Source organism: Heptranchias perlo, chromosome 24, assembly GCF_035084215.1.
Source record: "Heptranchias perlo isolate sHepPer1 chromosome 24, sHepPer1.hap1, whole genome shotgun sequence".
In the NCBI taxonomy this organism is placed as follows: domain Eukaryota; kingdom Metazoa; phylum Chordata; class Chondrichthyes; order Hexanchiformes; family Hexanchidae; genus Heptranchias; species Heptranchias perlo.
In genome coordinates this window covers 19,883,106-19,908,764 of record NC_090348.1, presented here as the reverse complement: position 1 = coordinate 19,908,764, position 25,659 = coordinate 19,883,106, and the positions used below count along the sequence as shown (strand labels likewise).

At 46.3% G+C, this 25,659-nt stretch overlaps 1 protein-coding gene across 5 annotated transcripts in view; it reads left to right on the top strand.

Annotated features, from left to right (window-relative positions):
- Positions 1-25,659, top strand: part of ferry3 (FERRY endosomal RAB5 effector complex subunit 3) — a 53,767-nt gene that overhangs the window by 17,234 nt on the left and 10,874 nt on the right. For all 5 annotated transcript variants that reach the window (XM_068004878.1, XM_068004880.1, XM_068004879.1 and 2 more), the window contains 4 exons: positions 262-336; positions 3,270-3,472; positions 11,444-11,501; positions 17,063-17,130. In XM_068004878.1, the coding sequence (XP_067860979.1) occupies positions 262-336; positions 3,270-3,472; positions 11,444-11,501; positions 17,063-17,130 (404 nt within the window). The remainder of the gene's footprint in view (positions 1-261; positions 337-3,269; positions 3,473-11,443; positions 11,502-17,062; positions 17,131-25,659) is intronic.

The following is a 25,659-nucleotide window of genomic DNA, read 5'->3' as shown; positions in this document are numbered from 1 at the left end:
TCCCATTTTGTAGATGTTGGTGCTGACCTGTTTATGATCAAAATTCATTGTCATTTATAGCAGCTGCTTATTTTGTGTTATATGAAATATTTTGATTCTTTTATTTAAAGTTACAATTGCAATGTTTTAGTTTTGTAAAACTTGTACAGCAATTATTTTGAAACACTGAATGATTTGTTACGTGTAGAAAAGTAAATGTAAAAGCAGCACGTTTCAGTGGTTAGTGAAATAATGAATGCCAAAATCTATTTTCTGCATAAGAACTACCAAATGGAAATGGGGGAAATGAAGATAAGTCAAAGATTGGAGAAAGAAATCCATCAAACATTTTACCAGGTAAGTGGAACTGCAAATTGCAAATGCATTGTTAGTATGATAATCTTGCGCTCTGATTTTAAACCCCCACACCTGATAAGAGTGGGGCACGTGGGGGGTTAAAATTGTGGCAGCGTCCTTACCTCTGTATTTGCGCTGCACTCTCGCCAGCCGCGATTTATACTCCTGGGTTTCGGGAGGCGTGTGACGCCATGTTTGTATCCAGAGCTGCTGTGACGGCTTCTATTACAGTTACATCCTGGAATCATTCCATTCACTAGCACTTCAAACAAACCTGGATCCCAAGTGCAGGTTGGGCTTTCCATTTGTCAACCCGTTTGTTTGGAAGTGCTGATCCTGGTGTAGGTGAAGTATTCTGGGAAGCGCTTCTAACCTTGGGCGTCGGTGTGACTTCAGTTATGAGCAGGAATGCAAACTATTACAAAATCGAAGGTGTATATAATGCATTTTAAGCTTTTTTTAAAAAAAATAATGCAACTAGGAAATAATTTGTGTCCAAATGTCTCCTTCTTGAGATTGGATCGATCATTCCTTAGCCCATCCATTTAATTTGAGGTGATTCCTTTGAATGCTGCTAATCACCTTTCTACTATTCACCTGACCACAAAGCAAGAAGTCATCAGTAAATTTTAGAAGTACCCATCCTCCATATTGATATATTTATAGTTAGTAATCTGGTGCATGCCACATTTTCATTGAGTGTTGTAATCATGGCCTCTCATCTGTCACACTTTAAATGTGCATGCAGCAGCATCCTAATTGGCTTCAATAACCCATTAACCATGCTAATTTACTCAAATGTCCAATTATCACGATACAGTTAGGAAAAACTCTGCAACCAATCTAAAACCAGAACAAAATGAACCAATCAACATTTTTCAAACTGACATTGGTGACCATCTTAATTTTTCTGACAGAACTGAATATATGCTCATATAAATAAAATTTATAACATTTTATGACTTTCTTATTAATGCACACCAATATCATATAGTTGGGTCTACAATATTCTAAATCCCTACAATGTTTCTCTCCAGATGCCTACCCATGTCTGAGGAACTTGGGACTCAGTTTTTGATCTTGCTTGCACATCGAGTTCTTGTGTTGGGCTTTGTTTCCCTTAAACTTGGCCCAGCCTTTTACCTCTGGGACCTGGATTCAAACATAGTTGTCAACTGCTCACTTTTTGAGTGAGCCATCAGCGATTCTGACCTGTGTCCACACACTACTCACAAAGTGTTGGAAGTATTCACAAATTTCAGGACTGTTAAAATTGCCCTCAATACTTTGCCAGGGATGACTTCTGCGCATGCACTGGACGCTGTACATTAGAGGCAATTTGTTACAGTATGACTTTGGCCAGACCCAGATCTGATGTTGATCCTTGTATGTGTGTGAGGAGGTGAGGAACACAGATAAAAGGTAGGAATTTAATCAGTGGATTTTGAAGTCAATTTGAGTGTCCAACAGCTGAAAGCAAAGATTTTTCCAAGCAACTATTAAAGCCATTAGCAAATGAAAAAGAAAAGATCAAGATGTGAGTATCAAAATAGGAAACACAATGTTCATAGCTACTTATTTAGCTTACAATTTTATTTGCAACTTGGCCTTTCAATGCTGAAAATTAGAGTCTCCTTCATGTGGAACCTAGCTCATTATGATTATAAAAACACCAAGATTTTTTTTATGTAATGCTTCTCGGATTGGTAACACGTAAAACAATCGTGTTGAGTTTATTAAATAAATATGTTTTGGAGTATATTATATTCGTTGAAAAAATACTAAGGCAGATTTTTAGACAAGTCACAGACAAGGAGGGTGGGATTATTTTGCCCACAAAATGCTCCATAGCAGTTAACAATGCCACCTCCATTAGAGGTTGGAAAAGACCTCCCTCTAATTTAGTACACATAGGCATGGAAACTATTATAAAATACACATTTGGCAAAATTATATTTTAATTGTTTTATTACATGCAAACAATTAAACCCACTAGAGGTGTCTGGCCATTAGCCAAAATATGGTATGATTGTAGATTCCTGGGTTTAAAATTATCACTGTAATAAGCTACTTGCAAATTCGTCACTTAAGGTGATATCAACATTTTGCTTGTTTAAACAACTTTTATTTCACCTACCACATTTGCCTCTTCCTCTTTACTGTGATCCTATCTTTCTTTTATCTTTGGATGCAGAACAACACAAAGGCTGTTAGCAAAAAAAAAAGTTGAAATTTCAGAAAAGTAGGAAATAACCACAAGAGCACAGCGTTGCCTGCGAATCATTTGAGGTTTTTTTCATTGCACTGTGAGTGAGAAGATCACATAGTCTCAAATTATAATGTGGCTTACCCTGATCCAGCAACAGCTTGTTTAATGGCTTCAATTTTTTTTTTAAATTCTTTGATTAGGGTTTATACATGTTTAGAGTATGATTGTTCCAGCAATTTGTGCATTGGTGCCATCGAGCCCTGGCAACTTTTGACCATGGCGACCTTGCGTTGGTATTTTTTTTAAAAGACGTTTTTAATTTTTTATTTTAATCCCAACATTTTCTGCTCTGCAAGTTTCCCAATGGTATTTTTAAAATTAATTACTATGGAACGATCATGCAGGGGCTGTCCATGCCAACCCTGACAACTGACTTTTGTGCATTCTATTAATTGAGAAATGTGGGTGGAGGAGTTATTTATTGATATTACACAATGGCATTGTTCATTACATGGTATAATGCTCCTGTTATTTACTCGTATCATACAACACATGGTATATGCTCTTTTTTTTAAACTAGTATTATCTAACATCGTTCTCATCTTCAGTTATGGTATTTTCCCCAAACTCTCCACCTATTTCTGTAAGTGTGTATTTATGATTGAGATACTTATAATTTAAAAAGTATGATCTTATATGCAAGGTTTTTACTTACTTCCTACAGGAGAATTTTACACCACAAGGCATTCTAATCTTTCTGAAGTTCATGTTGTCTTTCATCTGTGTGTGGATGATAATGTCAGATCTAGCAATATTACTGCCCGTGATCCAGCAATTATGGGCCTACGGAACATTCTGAAAGTTTGTTGTACTCATGATATTACTACAATAACTATCCCACTCTTACTGGTGCATGATATGTCTGAGGTAAGCAATAAAATGTTCAGACAAAACAAAGATGCAACAATATCTTAGTGGTAAAAATGTCAGCTGAATATATTATGGATGTAAAAAAAAAAGTAACTTAGTCTCTAGGCATTTGCAAGTAGAATACAGCCATTTTATTTTGAGCTAAGTTTATGTTAAGCTACTTATGACTTAAGTAACATAAGAACATAAGAAATAGGAGCAGGAGTAGGCCACTCGGCCCCTCGATCCTGCTCCGCCATTCAATAAGATCATGGCTGATCTGATCCTAACCTCAAATCTAAATTCATGTCCAATTTCCTGCCCCCTCCCCGTAACCCCTAATTCCCTTTACTTCTAGGAAACTGTCTGTTTCTGTTTTAAATTAATTTAATGATGTAGCTAAGTAGAGTCATTTACTAAAACAACTAAAAACCATAGAAGTGGAAACAAAATGCAAAAAAACACGATTAATGAAATGAGATAATTTAAGTGAAAAAGCTCTCATAGAAGAATTGCAAAATAAATTTAAGTGATTAGGCCGAGGCTCATGTCTGTTCACATGCTAATTAGCATTTCCCCTCTTTTGTACCCTGCCCCCTTCCTGCCTTAATACTCCTTCATTGCAAGGGTCAGGTTGGTGCGGGCTGCACACTTCACAGCCGTAGTCAGTGCTGCACCTTATTTATTGACAAGACATGCTTAATGAAGCAGTATAGGTCTTTCAGACAACTTGGGCTCGATTTTAGGGTCGGGTTACCTGCGGGTTTCCAGCGGGGGGGCCCCGAAAATCCCGATCTCCGATCACGTGACCGGATTCGGACGAAATCCCGGCCACTTCCGGGTACCGCGCTGACGTGCGGGGCTGCGCGCGCAAGCCCCGCTGGTGGGAATCCCGCAGGCAATTAAAGCCAGCGGGGTTCCACTTGAGAGCACTTAACTTGCTCGTTGTGGTCAGTTAATGAGCTGAAGCAGCTGTCAAAAGAGGAAGTGTGGGATTTTACGTTCAAAGCAGTCAGTTTCCCACACTGGGGGAAACAGGACCCTTCAAACCAGGCGTGTTGCAGCCAGCAGCCTGTGGCAGGTGCCAAGGTGCGCTCCACGGGGGAGCGCCCTCACCCACGCAGGAGGCCACCGCGTCACATAGGGCAACCCCTGCCCTCCACCAACCCCCGCCAAGCCAGAGGACAGACCGACACGAAACCGCAGCCCCAGTCCGAGGACCCACCCACCTACCCTGCACAACCCCTCACACCAACACCTGCCAGATGGGTGGTGCGTTGACATCGTCGGAGGACGAACAGGATGACCAGCCCCAGCAGCCTCGCAGTCCACGCCGTCCGCCTCGGAGACGTGGGGCCCCCCAACACGGTGCTGCGGCACACCCACCTGCACAGCAGGAGGGAGGGCAACCGCAGAGAGAGATGCGTCGCAGGAGGCACTACCCTCCGCACAGGGTGTACAGAGCAAGGCTCAGCTTCATGGACCTCTCCGAGGAGCAGTGCATACGGAGGCTCAGAGTCAATCGCCAGGTAGTCGCCAACATCTGCAGCCTCCTTAACGACGAGCTGCTCCCTGATGGACCAAGCAGCATCTTCTTACCTGTCGCCGTCAAAGTCACCACTGCCCTCAACTTCTTCGCATCCGGTTCCTTCCAGGGTGCCACCGGGGACATCACCGGGGTCTGTCAGTCCTCTGCACACAAGTGCAGAAGGCAGGTCACCGATGGGTTGTTCCGCAGGGCCTCCCACTACATCAACTTCGCCATGGACGAGTGCAGCCAGATGGAGAGGGCGGTTGGATTCCATGCCATGGCCGGCTTCCCACGGGTGCAGGGTGTAATCGACTGCACCCACATCGCAATACGGGCACCTCCGCATGAGCCAGGGCTGTTCATCAACAGGAAGGGGTATCACTCCATGAACGCCCAGCTCATCTGTGACCACCGCCAGAGATTCCTACACGTGTGCGCCAGATACCCCGGCAGCTGCCACGATGCCTTCGTCCTCAGGGAGTCCGCCGTCCCGCCCATCCTGCAGGCACCCAACGCCGGCAACGGCTGGCTCCTCGGCGACAAGGGGTATCCCCTCCACACGTGACTCATGACACCTCTGAGGAACCCCATCACCGAGCCGGAGCGTCGGTACAATGACAGCCACACTGCTACCAGGTCTACAATTGAGCAGACCATAGGGCTTCTCAAGATGCGCTTCAGGTGCCTTGATCGTTCTGGGGGAGCGCTCCAATACACACCATTCAGAGTGGGACGAATCATAGTTGTCTGCTGTGCCCTGCACAACATGGCCCAACAGAGAGGGGTGCCGCTGGAGGAGGCCCCATCCACACCCGCCACCCACATTGAGGAAGGCGAGGGCGAGGAGGCGGAGGCGGAGGAGGCGGAGGCGGAGGAGGCGGAGGCGGAGGAGGCGGAGGCGGAGGAGGCGGAGGAGGCGGAGGCGGAGGAGGCGGAGGCGGAGGCGGAGGCGGAGGCGGAGGAGGAGGAGGCGGAGGCGGAGGCGGAGGAGGAGGAGGCGGAGGCGGAGGAGGAGGAGGCGGAGGCGGAGGAGGAGGACGCGCCCGAGGATGTTGGACGACCCATGCGCCGAGCCGCGACTCACCGGGATGGTCGCCGGGCCAGGGACGCACTCATACGTCAACGGTTCTCCTAGAGTCAGACACTGCGAGGCGCTCGCATCTCCTCACCTGCACATGCGAGCGGCCATACCAGCCCCCTCCACTGAAGAGTGCTGCCAGTAATCCTGCACCCACAGCAGTGTGCCCAATGGGTGGCAGGAGGTATTCGCCGTCATGGTGGCCTCCACGGAACGCAACTATTGCACAAGCCGCGGAAGAATGGACGAGAGGTGGCAGGAGTGGTGAGAATAGACTATTTAATATCTGGAATGTGACATCATTTAAGAAACGAAGTACAAAATAATAAACACCCTGGTGTATTCCCTTTGTGATTATAAGGCCTTTGGAATTCTTCTCCGGGAACCCCTACGTGGTGCTACCCCTGTGGCTCCAGCAGAGGTAGTGGCAGGTTGCTCGTCTTCTTGCCTTGACCGGGTAGATGCTTTTGGCGGACGGCCCCTGGGTTTCGGTGCCCGTGAGGGCACCTCCACAGACTGCTCCTCCTGCACCGGGGCAGGGGCAGACTCGGCCACCTGGAGAGGAGGCACCATTGCGGGTGCTGGTTGAGAGGTGGGCGACGGGTGGGACGTGGGGACGCCTTGAGAGGCGTCCCCGCTTCCATGTCCCCGGTCACCATCATCCCTCTCTTGGCCTCGGCCCACATCACCCCTTCCACCCTGCTGGACGGCAGTTTGGATGGCATGTGTGAGGCCTTGCAAGGCCACCCCTAGTGTATCCCTCAGCCTGTTGGTGGCGTCGGAATGTTGCTCACCCTGAATCCGTACAGACGTTGTCAGGGCCTGCAAGGACTCGAAGTGGAGCTGTGCGTAACGCTCGAGGGAGGCCAGCCTGTCCTCCACCGCAGACAGTCCCGCACCTACCCGCGACACTGTGTCGCCGGTACCCTCCTGTGCCTGCGCCACCAATGCCCACATGCAGGAGGTGGACTCCTCCATCGCCTGCGCTATTGTGGACAATGCGCGCGGCACCTCTGCCAGCACCTCAGCAATTAGCTGGTGGCCCTCGACGACTCTCCTTTTCTCTGGTGGCCCCCTGGGTTCAGCATCTGGGTCCGGCTGAGCAGAGCCTGGAGATGAGTGCTCCCTCCGTCGCGGACCCTCCGCGGCTGCCCCTGCCACCAGGGTCTGCTCATGCTCACTCGTGCGCAGTGACTCACCAAGTGCTACCCCAACTAGTTGGCGAGGGGGACCCACCGAGGTGCGTGTCTCTGCGCTGGTGGATGGTTGGCTCTGATGTGACGATGCACCCTCAGAGACCGCCATGTCCTCTGAGGAATCGCCCTCCACACTCGCTTGATCCAAAGACGGACCTGCAAGAGAACAGAGGGCACTTTGAGGCATGTGGACCAACTTGACAGTGCGCCTGATGGCAGGTGATGATACGGTCACTCGCGATCATGGGTGTTGAGTGTCAGCTTTCCCTTACCGGCCGTTTCGGCAGCGACACACTCGCCATCGGCCACCGACAGGCAATGTCGCGTGCGGGCGAGGTCGAGCGCCTCCACCTCTGCGTCGGTGAGCTCCACCACTTGCGGCGGCCCACCTCCGGTGCGTGCCCTTTCGCGGTTGTTCTTGCTCCTCTTCTCCTGTGAAGGCAAAACACAGATGTGTGAGTGGGTGCGTCTTGCATCGTGAGACGCATCGAGCATCGGTGTGGTTGGGTTGAGCGTGGCGCGGAACGGATGGGAGGAAGTGTGGGCCACGTGCCCATCCCATTGCATGGGGATTGGGGTGTGTGGTAGTGTTCGGGTGGGGTCAGGGACGGTGGGTACTTGCGTGCACGGCGAGGATGGTGAATGAGTGGCTGTGAGGATTGCTGATGGAGCGCAGTGGTGGCTGTGCAGGAGGGGGTTGTGATCTGCTTGGCGTGATGGTGGGGACGGGATGTGGGAGGGTGCGTTGGTGTACTCACCTTGCCAGACCTAGTCAGGTCATTGAAGCGCTTGCGGCACTGCTCCCAAGTCCTTGGGGTGTTGCCCCTGCTGCTCACCTCCGCCGCCACCTCTGCCCATGCCTTCCTGGTTGCGGCGGCAGGGAACTTGCGCCCATCCTCAGGGAAGAGTGTTTCCCTCCTCCTCCTCACGCCCTCCAGCATCAGCTGCAGTGCCAGATCTGAAAAACGGGGCGCAGCCTTTCCCCTTGGTTGAGCCATTCTCCCAGACCTCTTGCTTGCAGCAGGAGGGGCTTTGGGAGACTGCCCCTTTAACTGGAGCTCCTACATCGCGTCGACGGTACTGCGCATGCGCAGCCGGCCGGCACGCAGCTGGGGAGCGCAGAACCCGGAAGCAGGCCTTAATGGGTCCAATTATCCCGCGATCGCGTGGGGGACGCACACAATTACCCGTCCGCGTTTTCCACGCTCCCGGAGGACCACCCGCTGGGAACCCGCAGGCCTGCTAAATTCGAGCCCCTTATCTCTTCCTGAGATGACGTGTTCAATTGCTACAAAGTGGCCAAGAACTGATTTAAACACAGAAGTGGGCTATCCGACTTTAACTTTGAATGCCCTCTGAGTCTGGGTTCACAGCATAGGAGTTTGCTTATCCACCAACCCCACATCAACATGCTAACTCACTTCATTGTGAACAGTACAACAATTCACATTAAGCACAAATAAAAATTTATACATACTTGCATATTTAATTAATTATGCTTTAACTAAAGACAGTTGATAACTATGTATTATAACATGGAATAAACTGTGGAAACCAATAGGAAATAATTCCATATTCTCAGTAAATGCCATAGTTTCTAGACCATGTTAAAATATATTGGATGATGGATAACTGAATGTCAACAGGACGTGATGAGATCCAGTAACAATATTGCACAATGCCAAAAAAAAGCCCCTTAATCCTATTTACAAAAACGCATACAGTTTCCTGCTTTTGTGTTGCCTCACTTCCCAAACATACACCAGTGACCTTCTGTGAAATCCCTAATTTTTGCTAAATTGATGTGTTGCATATCTAACTTCAAACAGACCTGCTTCATTCAGTAGAAGTGTTTTTGTGAAGCAATCTGGTACAACTTCCTGTTTATATGTAGGAAAAAGTAAGCAAATGGCATGACAGTTACAGAGTGCACTATTTGCTAGAGATATATTTACTTCTAACCCGGTACCAGGAAAACACATGTGAAAGTGCTGATCCTGCCATACTATAATCTTATGTTAGGATTCATAATCTCTCACCTAGATTACAGCACCTGTAGCTTCCTCCCTCTACTCTTGCATAACTTTATAATATAATATGTAAAAAAAAACTTAAAACATCAGTACATGGTGTCATGGAGTGCTGGATCAGGGGTCTAATACCTATCTCACAAAATTCCCAATCTCTGCACTACTATGTGGCTAGGCATCATGCAGAAGACAGGTGTTCCCCACAGGGTAACATAAAATCAGTGGAGGGTTGTTCCCTGTGCCACTGTCATACGCCTCTTGGCAGTTGGTTCAGAGGCATTGACGGAGACTTGGAAGCAGTTTAATTTGTCAGTGCATGGGCCGTGGTTAATGAGAAATAAATTTCTCACTCTTGGGGTGGGGAGGGTGGAAAATACCAATTTCATTTCATTTTGTAGAATTGTAAATAGCTGATGCTGAATTTAAAGTTTTAATCCATTTCCTGATACATGTCACAAACCACTCAAATTTTACTCTCACTTTGTTGTGTCCTAACCATTCTGGTAAATTACAGCCTCTCAACTTACTGTCAACACCCTCTTTATATTCTATAGATAATGAAGTAGTTCAAAGGAAAAATTATATTAGTCATAGACTCTTTTAAAATTTTGAATAAAATTATAATATAGCTGAGTTTTTTGAAAAAATGAAATTTGATTGCAACTAATTTAACTTAAAATGACAGGAAAAATATTGTAGGAGATTGTTGCAGCTTAATGCCATAGAACTAAAACTAAAAAAACACTTCCTTCAGAGGTGAAGATACCCAAATTGATGTTACAGACAATCATGCCTTATAGCTGCAGCACAAACTTGTGTTTTCAGCCACCTTTTCACCTGAGCTGTAAGACTATCTTGCCATTTCCACGGCTACCAGGGCCACGAACAGTGTTGTGCAAACTGAAAATATGACCGCTTGATGGATTGCTGGGAAATGGATAAAATACAAAATTACTCTGGCAGCTTGAACCATTGACTAGAGGTGGCAGGGTGTTAGCAGTCTTACAGTTTTTAACTGTAACAGTGAATATGTACTGTTCTAGTCAGCTAGACAAAACTAAAATGCTGAATGGCAATAATTTTTAAAAATCAGGATATATAAGTTGGATTATAAAACCATGAGAAGTAACTAATGCAAGACCACTATTGCATTTATTTATTTTTTTTGTTAGTAAAGCTTATTGCGACCCAGTTGGGAATTACGTAGAACTACATAGAATGTACAGCACAGAAACAGGACATTCAGCCCAACTGGTCTATGCCAGTGTTTATGTTCCACACAAGCCTCTTCCCACCCTACTTCATCTAACCCTATCAACATATCCTTCTGTTCTTTTCTTCCTCGTGTTTATCTAGCTTCCCCTTAAATGTACCTATGCTATTCACCTCAACTACTCCTCGTGGTAGCAAGTTCCTCATTCTAACCACTCTCTGGGTAAAGAAGTTTCTCCTGAATTCCCTATTGGATTTATTAGTGACTATCTTGTATTTATGGCCCCTAATTTTGGTCTCCCCCACTAGTGCAAACATCTTCTTGCATCTATCCTATCAAACCCTTTAATAATCTTAAGACCTCCATCAGGTCACCCCATCGCCGCCTTTTTTCTAGAGAAAAGAGCCCCAGCCTGTTCAATCTTTCCTGATAGACATTACCTCTTAGTTCTGGTATCCTTGTAAAACTTTTTTGCAACCTCTCCAGTGCCTCTTTTTTTTATAATATGGAGACCAGAACTGTGCACAGTACTCCCAAATGTGGTCTAACCAAGGTTCTATACAAGTTTAACATAACTTTTCTGCCCTTTAATTCCATCCCTCTAGAAATGAACCCTAGTACTTACTTTTTTATGGCCTTATTAACCTGTGTCGCTACTTTTGTGGTTTGTGTATCTGTACCCCTCGATCCCTTTGCTCCTCTACCCCATTTTAGACTCTTATTTTCCAAGGAATATGTGGCCTCCTTATTCTTCCTACCAAAATGCACCACCTCACACTTAGCTATATTAAAATTAATTTGCCATTTACATGCCCATTCTGCAGGTTTATTTTGTCGTCTTGGAATTAATTCATGGGTGTGTTATGACCAATTATATATGCAATCCATGAATATTTCAGGTAACTTGGAAGTTTGTCAGTAATGTTTCATTTTTTTTACAGGAGATGACTATACCTTGGTGTCTGAAAAGAGCAGAGCTTGTGTTTAAGTGTGTAAAAGGTTAGTAAATTATTAGTGTTGTCAATTAATTTGTTAACTTCTGTGATTTTTTTTTTTTGGAAATTAATTTTTTTAAACCCACATTAACTGCGGAGGTTACGCTGCGATTACTTGGGTAGGAATAAGCTTTTGCATACCAACAATCCAGAGCACTGCTGAACTGTGATTTCCTCATCTGCTGATGGAGCTGTTGACTAAACATTTGCTCTATTCTCCACTCTTAGCAAACCACCTTGGCACCCTGGTGAACAATTCTTGCCATAATAATGAGAAAAAAGACAATACATAGGAAGCATGGGAAAATTGCTTGTTGCATAAAATTGGAGCGTAGTCCCGGGAGAAGTATTATTTGCAGAACTTTATTTAATACTGCGTTTATGTAGTGAACATATTCCCGGGGTGACTCAAGCCCATGGTACGTAGGTAACATAGCTTCTGAATGCAAAGGTTAAGGTTTAAATTAAATGATTTTTTAAAAACTTGCTGATTTGTGATGTAACTAATAGCAGGCAGCAGGGGTTTAGATGCCCTTTTCACATAATGGCTCAGTTCAATGGGTCAGGCTGAGGCTATGCTGCAATTTAGCAGAGCTTAGTTTTTAGTTTTCGTTTGGAAAAAGGTTCACATTTTCATGTCATTTCTTCACTTAATAACAAATTTTAGTAATGCTACATGAATTTAGAGGGGTTCTGTTCTGACTTTTAAAAAATGTTTAAAACAAACTTTAATGAGATGGATACAGTAATTGTATCAATTAAACATACAATTAAAACCAAGATTCAAATTTTTATTTGCAAGGCTATTTGTGATTAATTTTATTAATCGCTTAACAGTCCTATAAATGATGCATATTAATAAACAGTAAAAATTAATTTTTGATTTCAAATGCAAATTGAAATTGTTCATGTCTTTGATTCTTCCTTTGTGGATTCTCCTCCTAATTCTTGTCCATATTATAATTTAGGTTTTAAAAGTTTATATTCTGGTATGAGTGGCCAAAATTGCAAGGAGAGGAATGAAAGGGACAGCCTACTGCTGTCACTGGAGCCCACCATATAAAGAAGCTCCATACTTGCTACACACAGTTATATCACACTTGTTACTTGCAGACAGGACCCACTCAAGAGCAAACAAGAAAATCTAATGAACCACGAATCGTCCACCTCGGCAAGCAGTTTGGCCTCAATGTTGGAAATTTTCTAACCAGCAATTTTGTTTTTAAAAATTTGGCCAGTGATTATACAACTTTTTGTAACAAAAACTGTTGGAAATACACAACATCTGTAAAGAGAAAAGACAGGTTAACATTGAGTGTAGACCCATCTTTAGAATTGAAAAAGTGAAAGAGGGGGACAAAATACACACTGAGTGAAACACTGATTTTCTATCTAACTCTATGGGGTAAATTTTAACCCCCAAGAATGGGTGGGTTGGGGCGGGTGGGGTGTAAAAATACTCTGTGTTTTCAGAGCAGGACTGCATCCGGGCTCCAACACGCCTACTTCCAGGTTTGACCCAGATGCGTTTGGGTGCATGCGCGCTTCTGACACCCAGATGTCCGGCCGGCTTTATTTAAAGGGCTAGTTGAGGTACTTAAACTGCTCAAACCTGTTAACTTTTTGTGTATTGACCTACACAAGCCATTTTAACTGCTCCTGAACATGTCTCCCATGGCCTCTGAGACATGCCATGGAAACAGAGGTGAATTGCAGCCAACCCTCATTTGGACCTTTAAACCAGCAATTGACATGTGTGAAGAAAAGGTGAGTTTTTGCACCAAGGCAGTCGGAGCTCTTGGACAAGCCTTTGGCTGGGAGTTCTTTGAGTTTAGACTGAGATTTCTTGGTTCGCACTCAGAATTCTTGTGTTCAAACATATTTACCTACGTTGTGGACCCCCTCAAACTGACATCATCAGGATGGGGGGGGGGCGCAATGGATTTATTCAACAGTACATCTGAGAAGGAGGCACACCACCATCCTCAGCAGGCACGGCGTGCAGTTCTGGGAGTTGCAGGTGTTAAAATTGAATAGAATACTAGAGTCTAGTACTTAGTTGCTTCCAACCTTTATTCAGAGATTTTCCCTTACACACACACCACACCCTAGTTAAGCTCTCCTATAAAAAGGATACGAGAGAGTCCCCAGTTGAAACCCACCACCTGAATACAATTAACACTAATTGATATAAATCATACAATTAACAGCAGGTACACAAGACAGAGATGCACCACAAGGACCTGCAGAAGAGCAGAGAGGGGACCAATGGAGGGGCTGACGTCGCAGGAGGCACTACACACCTGAGAGGGTCTATAGGCAGAGGCTGAGCTTCCTGGACCCCTCTGTGGAGCAGTGCCTACACAGGCTGAGCAGGTGGTTGCAGACATCTGCATGCTCTTTGATGCAGAGCTGCTCCCAGCTGGGCCTGGTGAACACTCATTGCCCGTTGCAGTTAAAGTCACCACTGCGCTCAATTTCTTCGCCTCTGGATCCTTCCAAGGTGCCACCGGTGACACCACCAGGATCTCTCAGTCGTCTGCACATAAGTGTATACGACGGGTCACGGATGGCTTGTTTGCCAGGTCATCCGACTACGTCAACGTCCCCTGCGACGACATCAATCAGACTGAGAGGGTAGTGGGTTTCCACTCTCTGGCTGGCTTCCCATGGATGCAGGGCGCAATTGATTGCACCGAGGACCTGCACACAAGCCAGGACTGTTCGTCAACCGAAAGGGATATCATTCCATCAGTGCACAGCTGGTTTGCGACCACTGGAAGAGATTTCTGCAGGTGTGTGCCAAATTCCCTGGCAGCTGCCATGATTCCTTCATTTTGTTCGAGTCCAACATCCCGGCCCTCTTCCATGCACAAGACAGACTTAAGGGCTGGCTCCTTGGAAACCAGGGATATCCCCTGCTGACATGGCTCATGACACCTGTGAGAAACCCCACCAATGAGGCACAGCAACGGTACAACGACAATCACATCACCACCACCAGGTCTGTCATTGAACAAGCCATTGGAATGCTCAAGATGCACTTTAGGTGCCTGGATCGATCTGGGGGATCCGTTCAGTACTCACCAATGAGGGTGTGCAGAATAATAGTCATGTGTTGCGTCCTGCACAACATCGCTGAAGAGAGGGTTACAGGTGGAGGAGCTCCCATGCGCTCATGACGCATCTGCGCCTGCCGGCAACATTGAAGAAGGCGGGCAATCCATCGGCAGAACAGCGGCACACATGGCTTGTGATGCTAGGGAGTCACTCGTATGTGATCGATTCTCATAAGGAGATCTGCAAACTGAAGATGGTGATTGTTCCAGGCAGTCTGAGTACTTCACTAACACCACCAGTGCCCCCACCCCTCCACTTAGACAAAACAGTCCTTCAACCATACATACACACATTGTAAATGTGCCCAATGGGTTCCATGAAATCTCGGCGTTCATGATGAAGCACATGCACATGCTTTCGTAAAAGGGACTCAAGAATGGACAAGACAATTTGTGGTGGTGACAATTATAAAATTTGATGTGAATGTAAGAAAAAAACAAATATAAATGAAAAACATATTTAATTGGACACCCTTGTGCATACTCTTGGTGATTACAAAACCTCCACCTCCCTCTTCCTGTTCCTACTGCTTCTATGTGGTGCATCTTCTGTGGCTTGAGCAGAGGTATGGCAGGTTGCTCAGGTCCCTGCCTTGACTGCTGTGATGCTCTCGGCCTATGCCCTCTGAGTTTTGGAGCCCGTGAGGGCCCTGCCAAAGACTGCTCCACCTGCACCTGTGCAGGGGCAGACTCGGCCATCAGGAGAAGAGACAGCATTGCGGGTACTAGTTTGGGGGAGGTGGGGGAACAACGGGTGAGACGTCTGAGTGCTTTGAGTGGAGTCCCCACTTCCATGTCCCCTTTCGCCATCATCCCTCTCCAGGGCCACGGACACATCACTCCTACCAGTCTGCTGGACAACAGCTTGGAACACATATGTGACTCGTTGTAAGGCCACTGCTAAAGTCTGCCTGTGTAAAGCGGCAGAAAAGTTGACATCCTGAGTCTGCACAGCCATTGTCATAGCCTGAATGGACTCATTTGAGAGCCATGCTTCAAGCTCAATGGAGGCTGCCATTCTCTCCATTGTAGACATTCCCAAACATATCTGTGCCACCATTCTACTAATGCTGGAGGTGAACTCCTCCAGCCTCTCCGCTATTGTGGAGAGTGTGTGTGCTACGTCTTCCAGTACCTTGCAAAGGCGCGTCTGTACCTCTATCATATTCCTTCTCAACGATGGTCCCCAGGGTTCAGCATCTGCGCCCGGCTGAGCAGAACTTGAAGAGGAGTGCACCGTCCCCCGGACTCTCCACAGCTGCCCCTTCCAATAGTGTCTGTTCATGCTCACTTGTGAGTGGTGAATCATCAGGTGACAACCCAACTAACTGTGTAACAGAACTCACTGGGGTGTGAGTATCTGTGCTGGTGCATGGCTCGCTATGATGTGACCGTGCATGGAGTTCCTCTGAGGAATTGCACTCGTCGACGTCGTGTGCCTCTTGAGCAATCCTTGAAGGCCCTGGAAGAGAACATAAAGCAATATCAAGAATCATCACAGAAGTTATTTTGCAATGAGTATACTGAGGTGTGCAACAGGTCAATCGTTGATAACATCAATTCACATTGTGTGTGAAGTTCTGTCACCAGACGTTTGCGTGGTGTCAGTCTCGGCATCTCCGACAGCCGGGCTTTTAGTTGTGCGACTGAGCTCCAAGGTGCCTCCTCTGCCTCTGTCAGGGCTGCTGTTTGTGGTGGCCCCCCCTCCAGTCCTGCTCCTGACCTGCACATTTTGCGCTCTCATCTCCTATAAGGGGAGAAAGAACAGACGAGTGAGTGTGATGGGGTCACCCGCTGGATGCATTGCATTGGGTGAGGCTGCCAATGAAAGAGATGCATCAGAGGGTGAGTATCAGACTCATTATCCACTTGGCAGGACAGAGTGGGGGGTGGGTAATGTGCACCACAGGACATAACCAGGTCTTTTCCTGACCTGGTTATGTCATTAAAGTGCTTCCTGCATTGCACCCACGTCCTTGAGACAGTGCTGCTGCTGCTCAGCTCCTCTGCCACCTCGAGCCAGGCCGCCTTGGTGGCAGAGGCAGAGTGCTTCCTCCTATCAGCCAGGTACAGTGTGTCTCTCCTGCTCCTCACACTGGTTAGTAGCAACTCAAGAGAAGAGTCACTGAACCGGGGTGTTGGCCTCGTCCTTTGTTGCTCCATCTCATTAAATTACTCCTTTCTCCCTCAAAATCTATGATTGCAATGGCCCTTTCACTAATCCAGTTCCCAGCACATCATTTGGGTGCGCAATATGCCCGCTGCGCAGCTTAGCGACACGAAACCTGGAAGGGCCTTCAATTGAATCGCGATCGCTCGAGATGACTCATGCAAAATTTTTCCAGCTTTCCCAGGCGTGTATTGATGCCCCCCCCCCCCCCCCCCAACTGCTGTGATCCCGCCGATATGTTAAAATTTACCCCTGTGTGTCTTATTTTTCCTTCAGGTTTTATGATGGAAATGGCATCCTGGGATGGAGGAACTTCTCGCACGGTGCAGTTTCTTGTGCCGCAGGTAGAGCACCAACCTTGTTTCTAAATAAGCATTTTCTTTTTTTAAACCTGAACTAATTTATTCCCACTCAGTTCGCCAGTTACATTCATATATTTGATAGGGTGAAAGAATGTTTGCACTAATATTAACCGACTGCAACAACTTAGTTTATTCCAAACATACTTGGACTTAAATAAGAAGCAAAATACTGCAATTGCTGGAAATCGGAAATAAAAATGGAAAATGCTAGAAACACTCAGTCAGTATCTATGGAGAGAACTTTGACCTGAGAAGTATTCTGCAGCTTTAAAGCAGAATCTGAGACTGGTACCGAGGTGGGATGGATAGCCACACAATGAATGTACCTAACATTGATATCTTTCAAAAATGATGTGGAATTTCAGAATTCTTATTATCTAAATTTATCACCAATAAATCCAACAGGGAATTCAGAAGAAACTTCTCTGCCCAAAGAATGGTAAGAATGTGGAACTTGCTATCACAAGGAGTAGTTGAGGCAAATAGCACAGATGCATTTAAGGGGAAGCTGGATAAACACATGAGGGAGCAAGGAATAGGAGGATATGCTGATAGAGTTAGATGATGAAGGGTGGGACGAGGCATAAATGCCAGCATTGGCCTGTTGCTAAGCTGTATATTCTATGTAATTTGGAAGCAATGTTCTCTAGGAATGTGTGCTTTCAAAAATAACAGGGCTGAATTCTCTTGTGTACAGGCACAATGGATCTTTTGGCAGTAACTATATCCTCATCACATATGCCCCGAATTTACTGAGAAAATAACGGTGAGGCTAACAGTGCTGATCCGGAAGTTGCTGTCCCTCCATCAGCATCTTGCTATCTGACTCATCCTTCAAATACATTGAATGGCGTGAAGTTCCTGTACTTACGTGATAGATACAAACTAAACCACAAAAAGTTAGGGCTTGTCCATTCCAGTCTAAGCACCCTTTTAATGACGTGATAAGTCTTAACTACTGCTCAAACAACCTCTCTGGCACTGAAAGTTAACTTTTACAAGTGTGGAGTCTCATTCCTTCAGCTTTTAATCGTTGGAGATTTTTTTTAAATGTAATTTTTTTTTCTCTCTTAATCCAGTCTTTCTTTCCCTCTCTCTCTCTCTCTCTCTCTCTCTTTATTTCACTTTCTGTACCTGATTTGACATTGAATTCACTATTCCAACTTCCACTTCCTGGTTCAGATGCTGCCTTGCTCATTAACAATTCTTCAACTGATTGGTTAAGGAGATACACAGTTACTTGCCCAGTTCAGAGGTTCTTGATGCCCTGTAGAGGGCGCACTTTGTTTGGATCTCTAACTTACAGTAATTTTCAGTGCAAAAGCTCTTGGAGAGTATATAGGCATGGGAAAGCCTAATGAACGGCAAGTGCCGTTCAGTGCTCACTGTAAATTCTGGCCCATAGTTACCATCAAATTGGAAGATCCAGGACCAAATTCCAATGGGTCCACGGCAAAAACAAGAAGTGGCTGCAGAGAGTGGGTTTGATCCTACAGCAACGTGCCATTGCACCCAGGCATGCCTTTTTGCCAAAGCCCCTCCCTCACATGAGGACCTCTCTCACGTGAGGACCTGGATTAAGCAGTTGGTGATGATTAAACTTGATATGCAGTATTAGACCTGGACATCAAGAAGAGCAAAGGTGGCTGGCATGACACAAACTGCACTATGTAGTTCCTTCCACCATGCTGAAAGTAGATGCCTGTCAATAAGCTGATGAATAAACTAAGACTTGGGATGATAGTGGCAACAAAGTGTCACTTAGAGGTCAGATATGAGATTACGAGCCCCAGGAAATATGGCGGCTGAGCGGGATCGGAGTGGTAAGTCTACCACCTCCATTTTAACTCCGCGACTGCACCGTTTCCACCGGCCGTTGGGAGTTAAAATCTAGCTCATCCGCCCAGAATTCCCTCAACGAAGTTACTGCAGCAGAGTGAGAGGAATTCCGAGGAAATTTACGGCCATTGTCTTTTAACTGGATTTTGTATTTAGACATTAGAAAATTTAAACCGTTTCACGATACCTTGTATAACATTTTGTTTTCTCACTAGAAGGTGCTAGTTCACTAAACAAACAAAACTGGTTGACTTCCTTTTGTCAGCAGCTAAACACAACTTGCTTACTGTGTTGTAACAAATACTGGAAAAATCCAGAATAAGTACCAATACCTTTACAAATAAATGAGCCATTTCAGCTGGAGAATTAAACATTCAGTCAGAAACTTTAAGCACTTAGTCAACTCCTCTTGGCTACTAGTAAATGTACTTGGCTGAAAATCCACACAATTTATTGCCAAAGCAATAAAGCACATGTTTGGAATAGTAGTAAATCCACGAGCAGTTAGTTTACCCATTCAGTCATGTACAAGTTGTGGTTGTGAAAGCTAATAACCCAAAAATGAGCCCCACAGTCTTAAACTTGTCTAGAATTACTTCCAATTACACTAAGTAATGGAAAGTCTATGGTAAGTAACAAGTCTGGAAGCCGTGAGGGAGAGGAAAACGTAATGGTAATCAAATTCTTTGATTGCATGTTTGGATCTTAAACCATTTTTTAAAGTTTTCAGCTCAGGCTGTGAAATAAAATAATATTACAGTGATGATACTACTTGGAAGTCATGTACGTTTATATTACTCTGATATTAACCTTTTACTATTCACATGCCCAATCCGAAAGTATGATGTACAGCCTCAATCTGTAGCCGGTTAAAACGAGGCGGTCTGGAAATTCACCCTGCAGGTATATAATATCCAATCCCCACTCCTATCCTGGAATACTCAAAATGTCCTCCAGAAGAGCAGGACCAATGCAATGGGTGTCAACAGCAGCACCCCATCCAAAGTGTGGCTCATGCTAGTATCTGACCCCAGCATGACCATTAATCAATATGCCAATACTATGGATTAATTAAGTACATCTGCTGATGTGTCTTGGGTACACATAAGGCTCGATTTTCGCACCCCCGAGCGGGTGCGTTCGTGGCGGAGGGGGCTGCGAAAATCGGGGATTCCTGGGGTGGGTCCAGAGTCCGGCTCCGACCCGCCCACTTCTGGATTCCCCAGTGATGCGCTGACTCCGCATGTGGGACTCCCGCCAGCAATTAAAGCTGCAGGGTGCCACTTAAGGAAATCATTAAGGTATTTCAGGTCGTTTAGAAACCTGATTAACATAACATTTTAGGAGGGGTGGGATTTTGCAAACAACTGGGACTGTTTCCTGTACTGGGGGAAACACTCCCAGTTCAAATGGACGTGTTGCAGCCATCAGCCTGTGGCAGGTGGGGGGGTGGAGACCCTCACTCATGGCAGGAGGCCACTCTGTCACTTTGGACAAGTTTGGCCTCCACCACCCTCCTAACAAAATCCACAAACTTGCACACTTACCCCGGTGTCCAGACACATGTACCTACCTTGCGGACCCCCTCAAATGTACATCTTCCGGATGGGGGCCGCCGTAGCTGCAGTCATGACCTCCTCGGAGGACGAACAGCGTCACCGGCCACGCCCTCCACCTCTGACACGTGGAGCCCCACAACACAGTGCTGTGACACATCCACTTGCACAGCAGAGAGAGATGCGTCGCAGAAGGCACTACCCTCGCCACAGGGTCTACAGACCGAGGCTCAGCTTCCTGTACCTCTCTGAGCAGCAGTGCACACGGAGGCTCAGAGTCACTCGACATGTAGTCGTGGACATCTGCATCCTCCTTCGTGCCGAGCTGCTCCCGGCTGGCTCGAGCACCATCTTCTTACCTGTCACTGTCAAAGTCACCACTGCCCTCAACAACTTCTCCACATCCTTCCAGGGTGCCACCGGGGACATCGCCGATGTCTCTCAGTCATCTGCACAAAAGAGCCCAGCAAATACACCTACACCCACTCTGCAGTGACACAATGGGTGGCATCAGTTGTGGGTCTTTATTGTGATCCTCGGGAAAGGGCATTATTGCACAAACCAGACACGATTCGCAAAGACGTGGCAGTAGTGGTGACAATATAATATGTTATGTGAGTTGATCAGAAATTAAAAATAAGTAAACACCATGACAAACCCTCAAACACCCTTGTGCATCCCCTTCATGCTCACGACACATTTGCCTTAGGCTGCCTACTGCACATATGTGATGCATGCCCTGTGGCTGCAGCACAGGTAGTGGCAGGTTGGGTGAGGCAGACCGTGAAAGAGATGCATGAGAGGGTGAGTATGAGAGAGAGCCATGAGATTGTATGAGGATTGGGTTGAGTGGTCGTGGCGGGATGAGTACTGGCGAGGTGAGTAAGTGCAGGTAAGATGAGGATGAGCTTTGGGTGGGTGTGAAGAGTGATGTGATAGATTAGTGTTGGCAGTGCAGAAGGAGATGTGGGGTGGGGGCGGTGATGTGGCAGACGGAGTGTAGGGGAATGAGTAAATGTACTCACTTCGGCTGACCACCTTAGGTGATTGAAGCGCCTCCTGCACTATATGCAGGTGCGCGATATGTTGGTGGTGCAGGTGACCTCCTCTGCCACCTCGAGCCAGGCCTTCTTGGTAGCAGAGGCAGGCCGCTTCCTCCTCACCCCATGCAATAATACCTGGAGTGAGGCATCATTAAACCTGGGAGCAGCCTTCCCCCTGGGCTGCTCCATGATGTAATTTTTCCTATTTCCTGCAGCATCAGTTAGTGGAGGACTGCCCATTTAAATAGGGCTCCTCCAGCTGACAGCCTATGCTGCGCATGCGCAGTCCACCCGCTGCTCAGCTTTCCAGCGCGAAACCCGGAAGCACAGGTAAGTGGATCCAATTAAACTGTGATTCCGTGCGGAGCACCCCGATTTCACTGGGCGCGTTACCCCCCCCCCTCCCCCCCCCCCCCCCCCCCCCCCCCCGCTGCGAACCCGCCGCCCTCGTAATATCGGACCCATGGTCTTCTGCAGCCTGCTTGGTTACCTTAGGAGGTCAGGGAGGGGGTTTTCCCAGAGTTTTTCCTGAAACTGGCTACAATTATTTTTAGCTTTTCCCCCCAGGACCAGCGGTTGGGGCAAATGATGCACTAGGTTGCACTATCTAGGTTGAACATTGATGGGTCTGATGGTCTTTTCTGACCTTTCATTTCCTATATTCATAATTTAGGGAAGACCCCTCCCATACCCACTTGACTAACCCACTAAACCTCAGGGATTGTGACACTTAAACACACACTGCCCCTAGCATATGCACAGGTGTATCAGCAAACCCAAGATACCACTGTGTTCTCTTGCCAGTGTTATACAACTTCACAAAAGAAAGTTCTGTAATATTTTAAAAGAAAAAGACTCTATACTACTAAACCAAATACTTTTTTTTAACATTTTACTTCTGCTTATAATTTAACCCGATACTACAGTGCAGTACTGAGGGAGTGCACATTGTCAGAGGTGCCATCAGTTGGATAAGACATTAAACCAATGTCTCTTCTGCTTGTTCCAATAATTCACGTGGACGTAAAAGATCCCATGGCACTATTTGAAGAGCAGGGAGGTCTCCTGGTGTCTTGACTAACATTCCTCCCTCAACCAGTACCACCAAAAACAAAAGATTGATCAATCATCTCATTTCCATTTGTGATCTTGCTCTGCACAAAATGGCTCTGCATTTGCCTACATAACAGTCATTGTACTTCAAAAGAACTAATTGTGTATGAAGCACTTTGAGATATTTCTGAAGTGATAAGGCGCTGCAATAATGTACGTTTTTTTCTGGCCATCTCTTCCCTTATTTCTCTCATTCACTTTTTTTCTAATTTTTTTTTAAACTTGGTCTTTTCTGACTTCATTTATTCCATTCTAACTTCTTTAACACTTTTTCCTACTATCTGAAGAAAAGCATAAATATATTTCTTATTGGTTTCTTTGCTTCTGGATCTCACCATTCTGGAGATGTGACTTGCATTTTTCAAAATTGGATTTTTGCTTAATAGGCTTCAAAGGCCCAAGACTATGAAGATTATTGTGGTTGTCTTGCTGCTGACACTGTTTGAAGTCCTCTCTCGTTATCTTGTTGAGTGGCCCTGCCCCAAATAATATCATCTACAGTAGCACGCCAAGGGTTAAAAAGTATGCTAAAGGTTCTGTCAGCAAAGGCAGCCGAGGTAGAAATAGCCAATGAAATAAATAGAGCCTCTAAAATAAGAGATTGGGTGATCTGCAGAAAATCTGTTGATCAGAGCTCTCCCAATGACCAGATTTGCTTTCAATCTAGAGGAATCTGACCAAAATGAAGAATTTTTATCTATGATGCATCATGGTATTTACTTCTTTCTTTCTATCACTGTACGTATGGGGATAAAAGCCAGGTACAGTCACAGAAAATGATCTAACTTGTTTTCTTATTTTAATTGTGTATCAATCAGAATAGAGACTGTGTCTGGCCAGGTGTCTAAGGGAAAGGTCAAGCCACTCAATTGAAATACAAGCATCTTGTGGGTTTTATGTGCGTGTGTGCGCGTGCGTGTGCGTGTATCTGGCTGGTCTCTCGAAGTTTGAGTCACATTTTAAATTTCTTAGCTTGTCTTATAAATTGATGATGTGGAGATGCCGGTGATGGACTGGGGTTGACAATTGTAAACAATTTTACAACACCAAGTTATAGTCCAACAAATTTATTTTAAATTCCACAAGCTTTCGGAGGCTTCCTCCTTCCTCGGGTGAACGGTGTGGAAATGAAATTTTCGAATCCTTCACATTTGAAAATCACAGAACAATGCCTGGTGATTACTGCCCATTGCCAAGGCAATCACAATGAGCAGACAGAAAGGTGTCACCTAAAAGGCCACCGAATATACAAACCCCCAAAAAAAGAGAGAGAGAGAGAAGGAAGACAGTCAATGACCCGTTATATTAAAAACAGATAACATTTGTTCGCTGGTGGGGTTACGTGTAGTGTGACATGAACCCAAGATCCCGGTTGAGGCCGTCCTCATGGGTGCGGAACTTGGCTATCAATTTCTGCTCGACGATTTTGCGTTGTCGTGTGTCTCGAAGGCCGCCTTGGAGTACGCTTACCCGAAGGTCGGTGGCTGAATGTCCATGACTGCTGAAGTGTTCCCCGACAGGGAGAGAACCCTCCTGTTTGGCGATTGTTGCGCGGTGTCCGTTCATCCGTTGTCGCAGCGTCTGCATGGTCTCGCCAATGTACCATGCTCTGGGGCATCCTTTCCTGCAACGTATGAGGTAGACAACGTTGGCCGAGTCACAGGAGTATGAACCGTGCACCTCTCGTGTGATGGTGGTATCTGTGTCGATGATCTGGCATGTCTTGCAGAGGTTACCGTGGCAGGGTTGTGTGGTGTGGACGCTGTTCTCCTGAAAGCTGGGTAATTTGCTGCGAACGATGGTCTGTTTGAGGTTGGGTGGCTGTTTAAAGGCGAGTAGTGGAGGTGTGGGGATGGCCATAGCGAGGTGTTCGTCATCATTGATGACATGTTGAAGGCTGCGGAGAACATGGCGTAGTTTCTCCGCTCCGGGGAAGTACTGGACGACGAAGGGTACTCTGTTGGTTGCGTCCCGTGTTAGTCTTCTGAGGAGGCCTACGCGATTTTTCGTTGTGGCCCGTTTGAACTATCGATCGATGAGTTGAACATCATATCCCGTTCTTACTAGGGCGTCTTTCAGCGTCTGTAGGTGTCCATCGCGTACCACGGTTGCAACCACAGGGAAGTCTATCGTCAATTTGTCCGACCACACCCTTCAACCAGACGAAATCGAAGTTCTCAGCCGAGGGCTCAATTTCTGCCCCACTACCAAAATGGACCCCACCAGTCTCGCGGCAGACACAGAGGAATTCATCAGGAGAATAAGGCTCCGGGAATTCTACCACAAACCCCAAGATTTCAGCAGCAAACCCAATGAGACAATCAACGATCCGGAACAGCAGACAGAGGGATCCGCGATACAGCAACCGAAGAGGAAAGAGTCTCACTGGACTCCTCCAGAGGGTCGCTGCCCTCAGCTTGACATGTATGCCCAAGCTGTCAGGAAATGCGTCTATGCCAGATTCATCAGCCGCACTCGGAAGACAGTCCAGAATGTCACCCGAGCACAACGCAACGCCATCAAAGCTCTCAAGACCAACCGCAACATCGTCATCAAACCAGCGGACAAAGGAGGAGCCATCGTCATACAGAACAGAACGGACTATTGCAAAGAAGCATACCGACAACTGGACAACCAGGAACACTACAGACGGTTACCCACAGACCCGACCAAAGAACACACCCATCAGCTCAACAAACTGATCAAGACCTTCGATCCAGACCTTCAAAACATCCTACGCACTCTCATCCCACGTACTCCCCGCGTGGGAGACTTCTACTGCCTCCCAAAGATACACAAAGCCAACACACCCGGACGTCCTATCGTATCAGGCAACGGAACCCTGTGTGAGAACCTCTCTGGATTCATCGAGGGCATCCTGAAACCCATCGTGCAGGGAACCCCTAGCTTCTGTCGCGACACTACAGACTTTCTACAAAAACTCAGTACCCACGGACCTG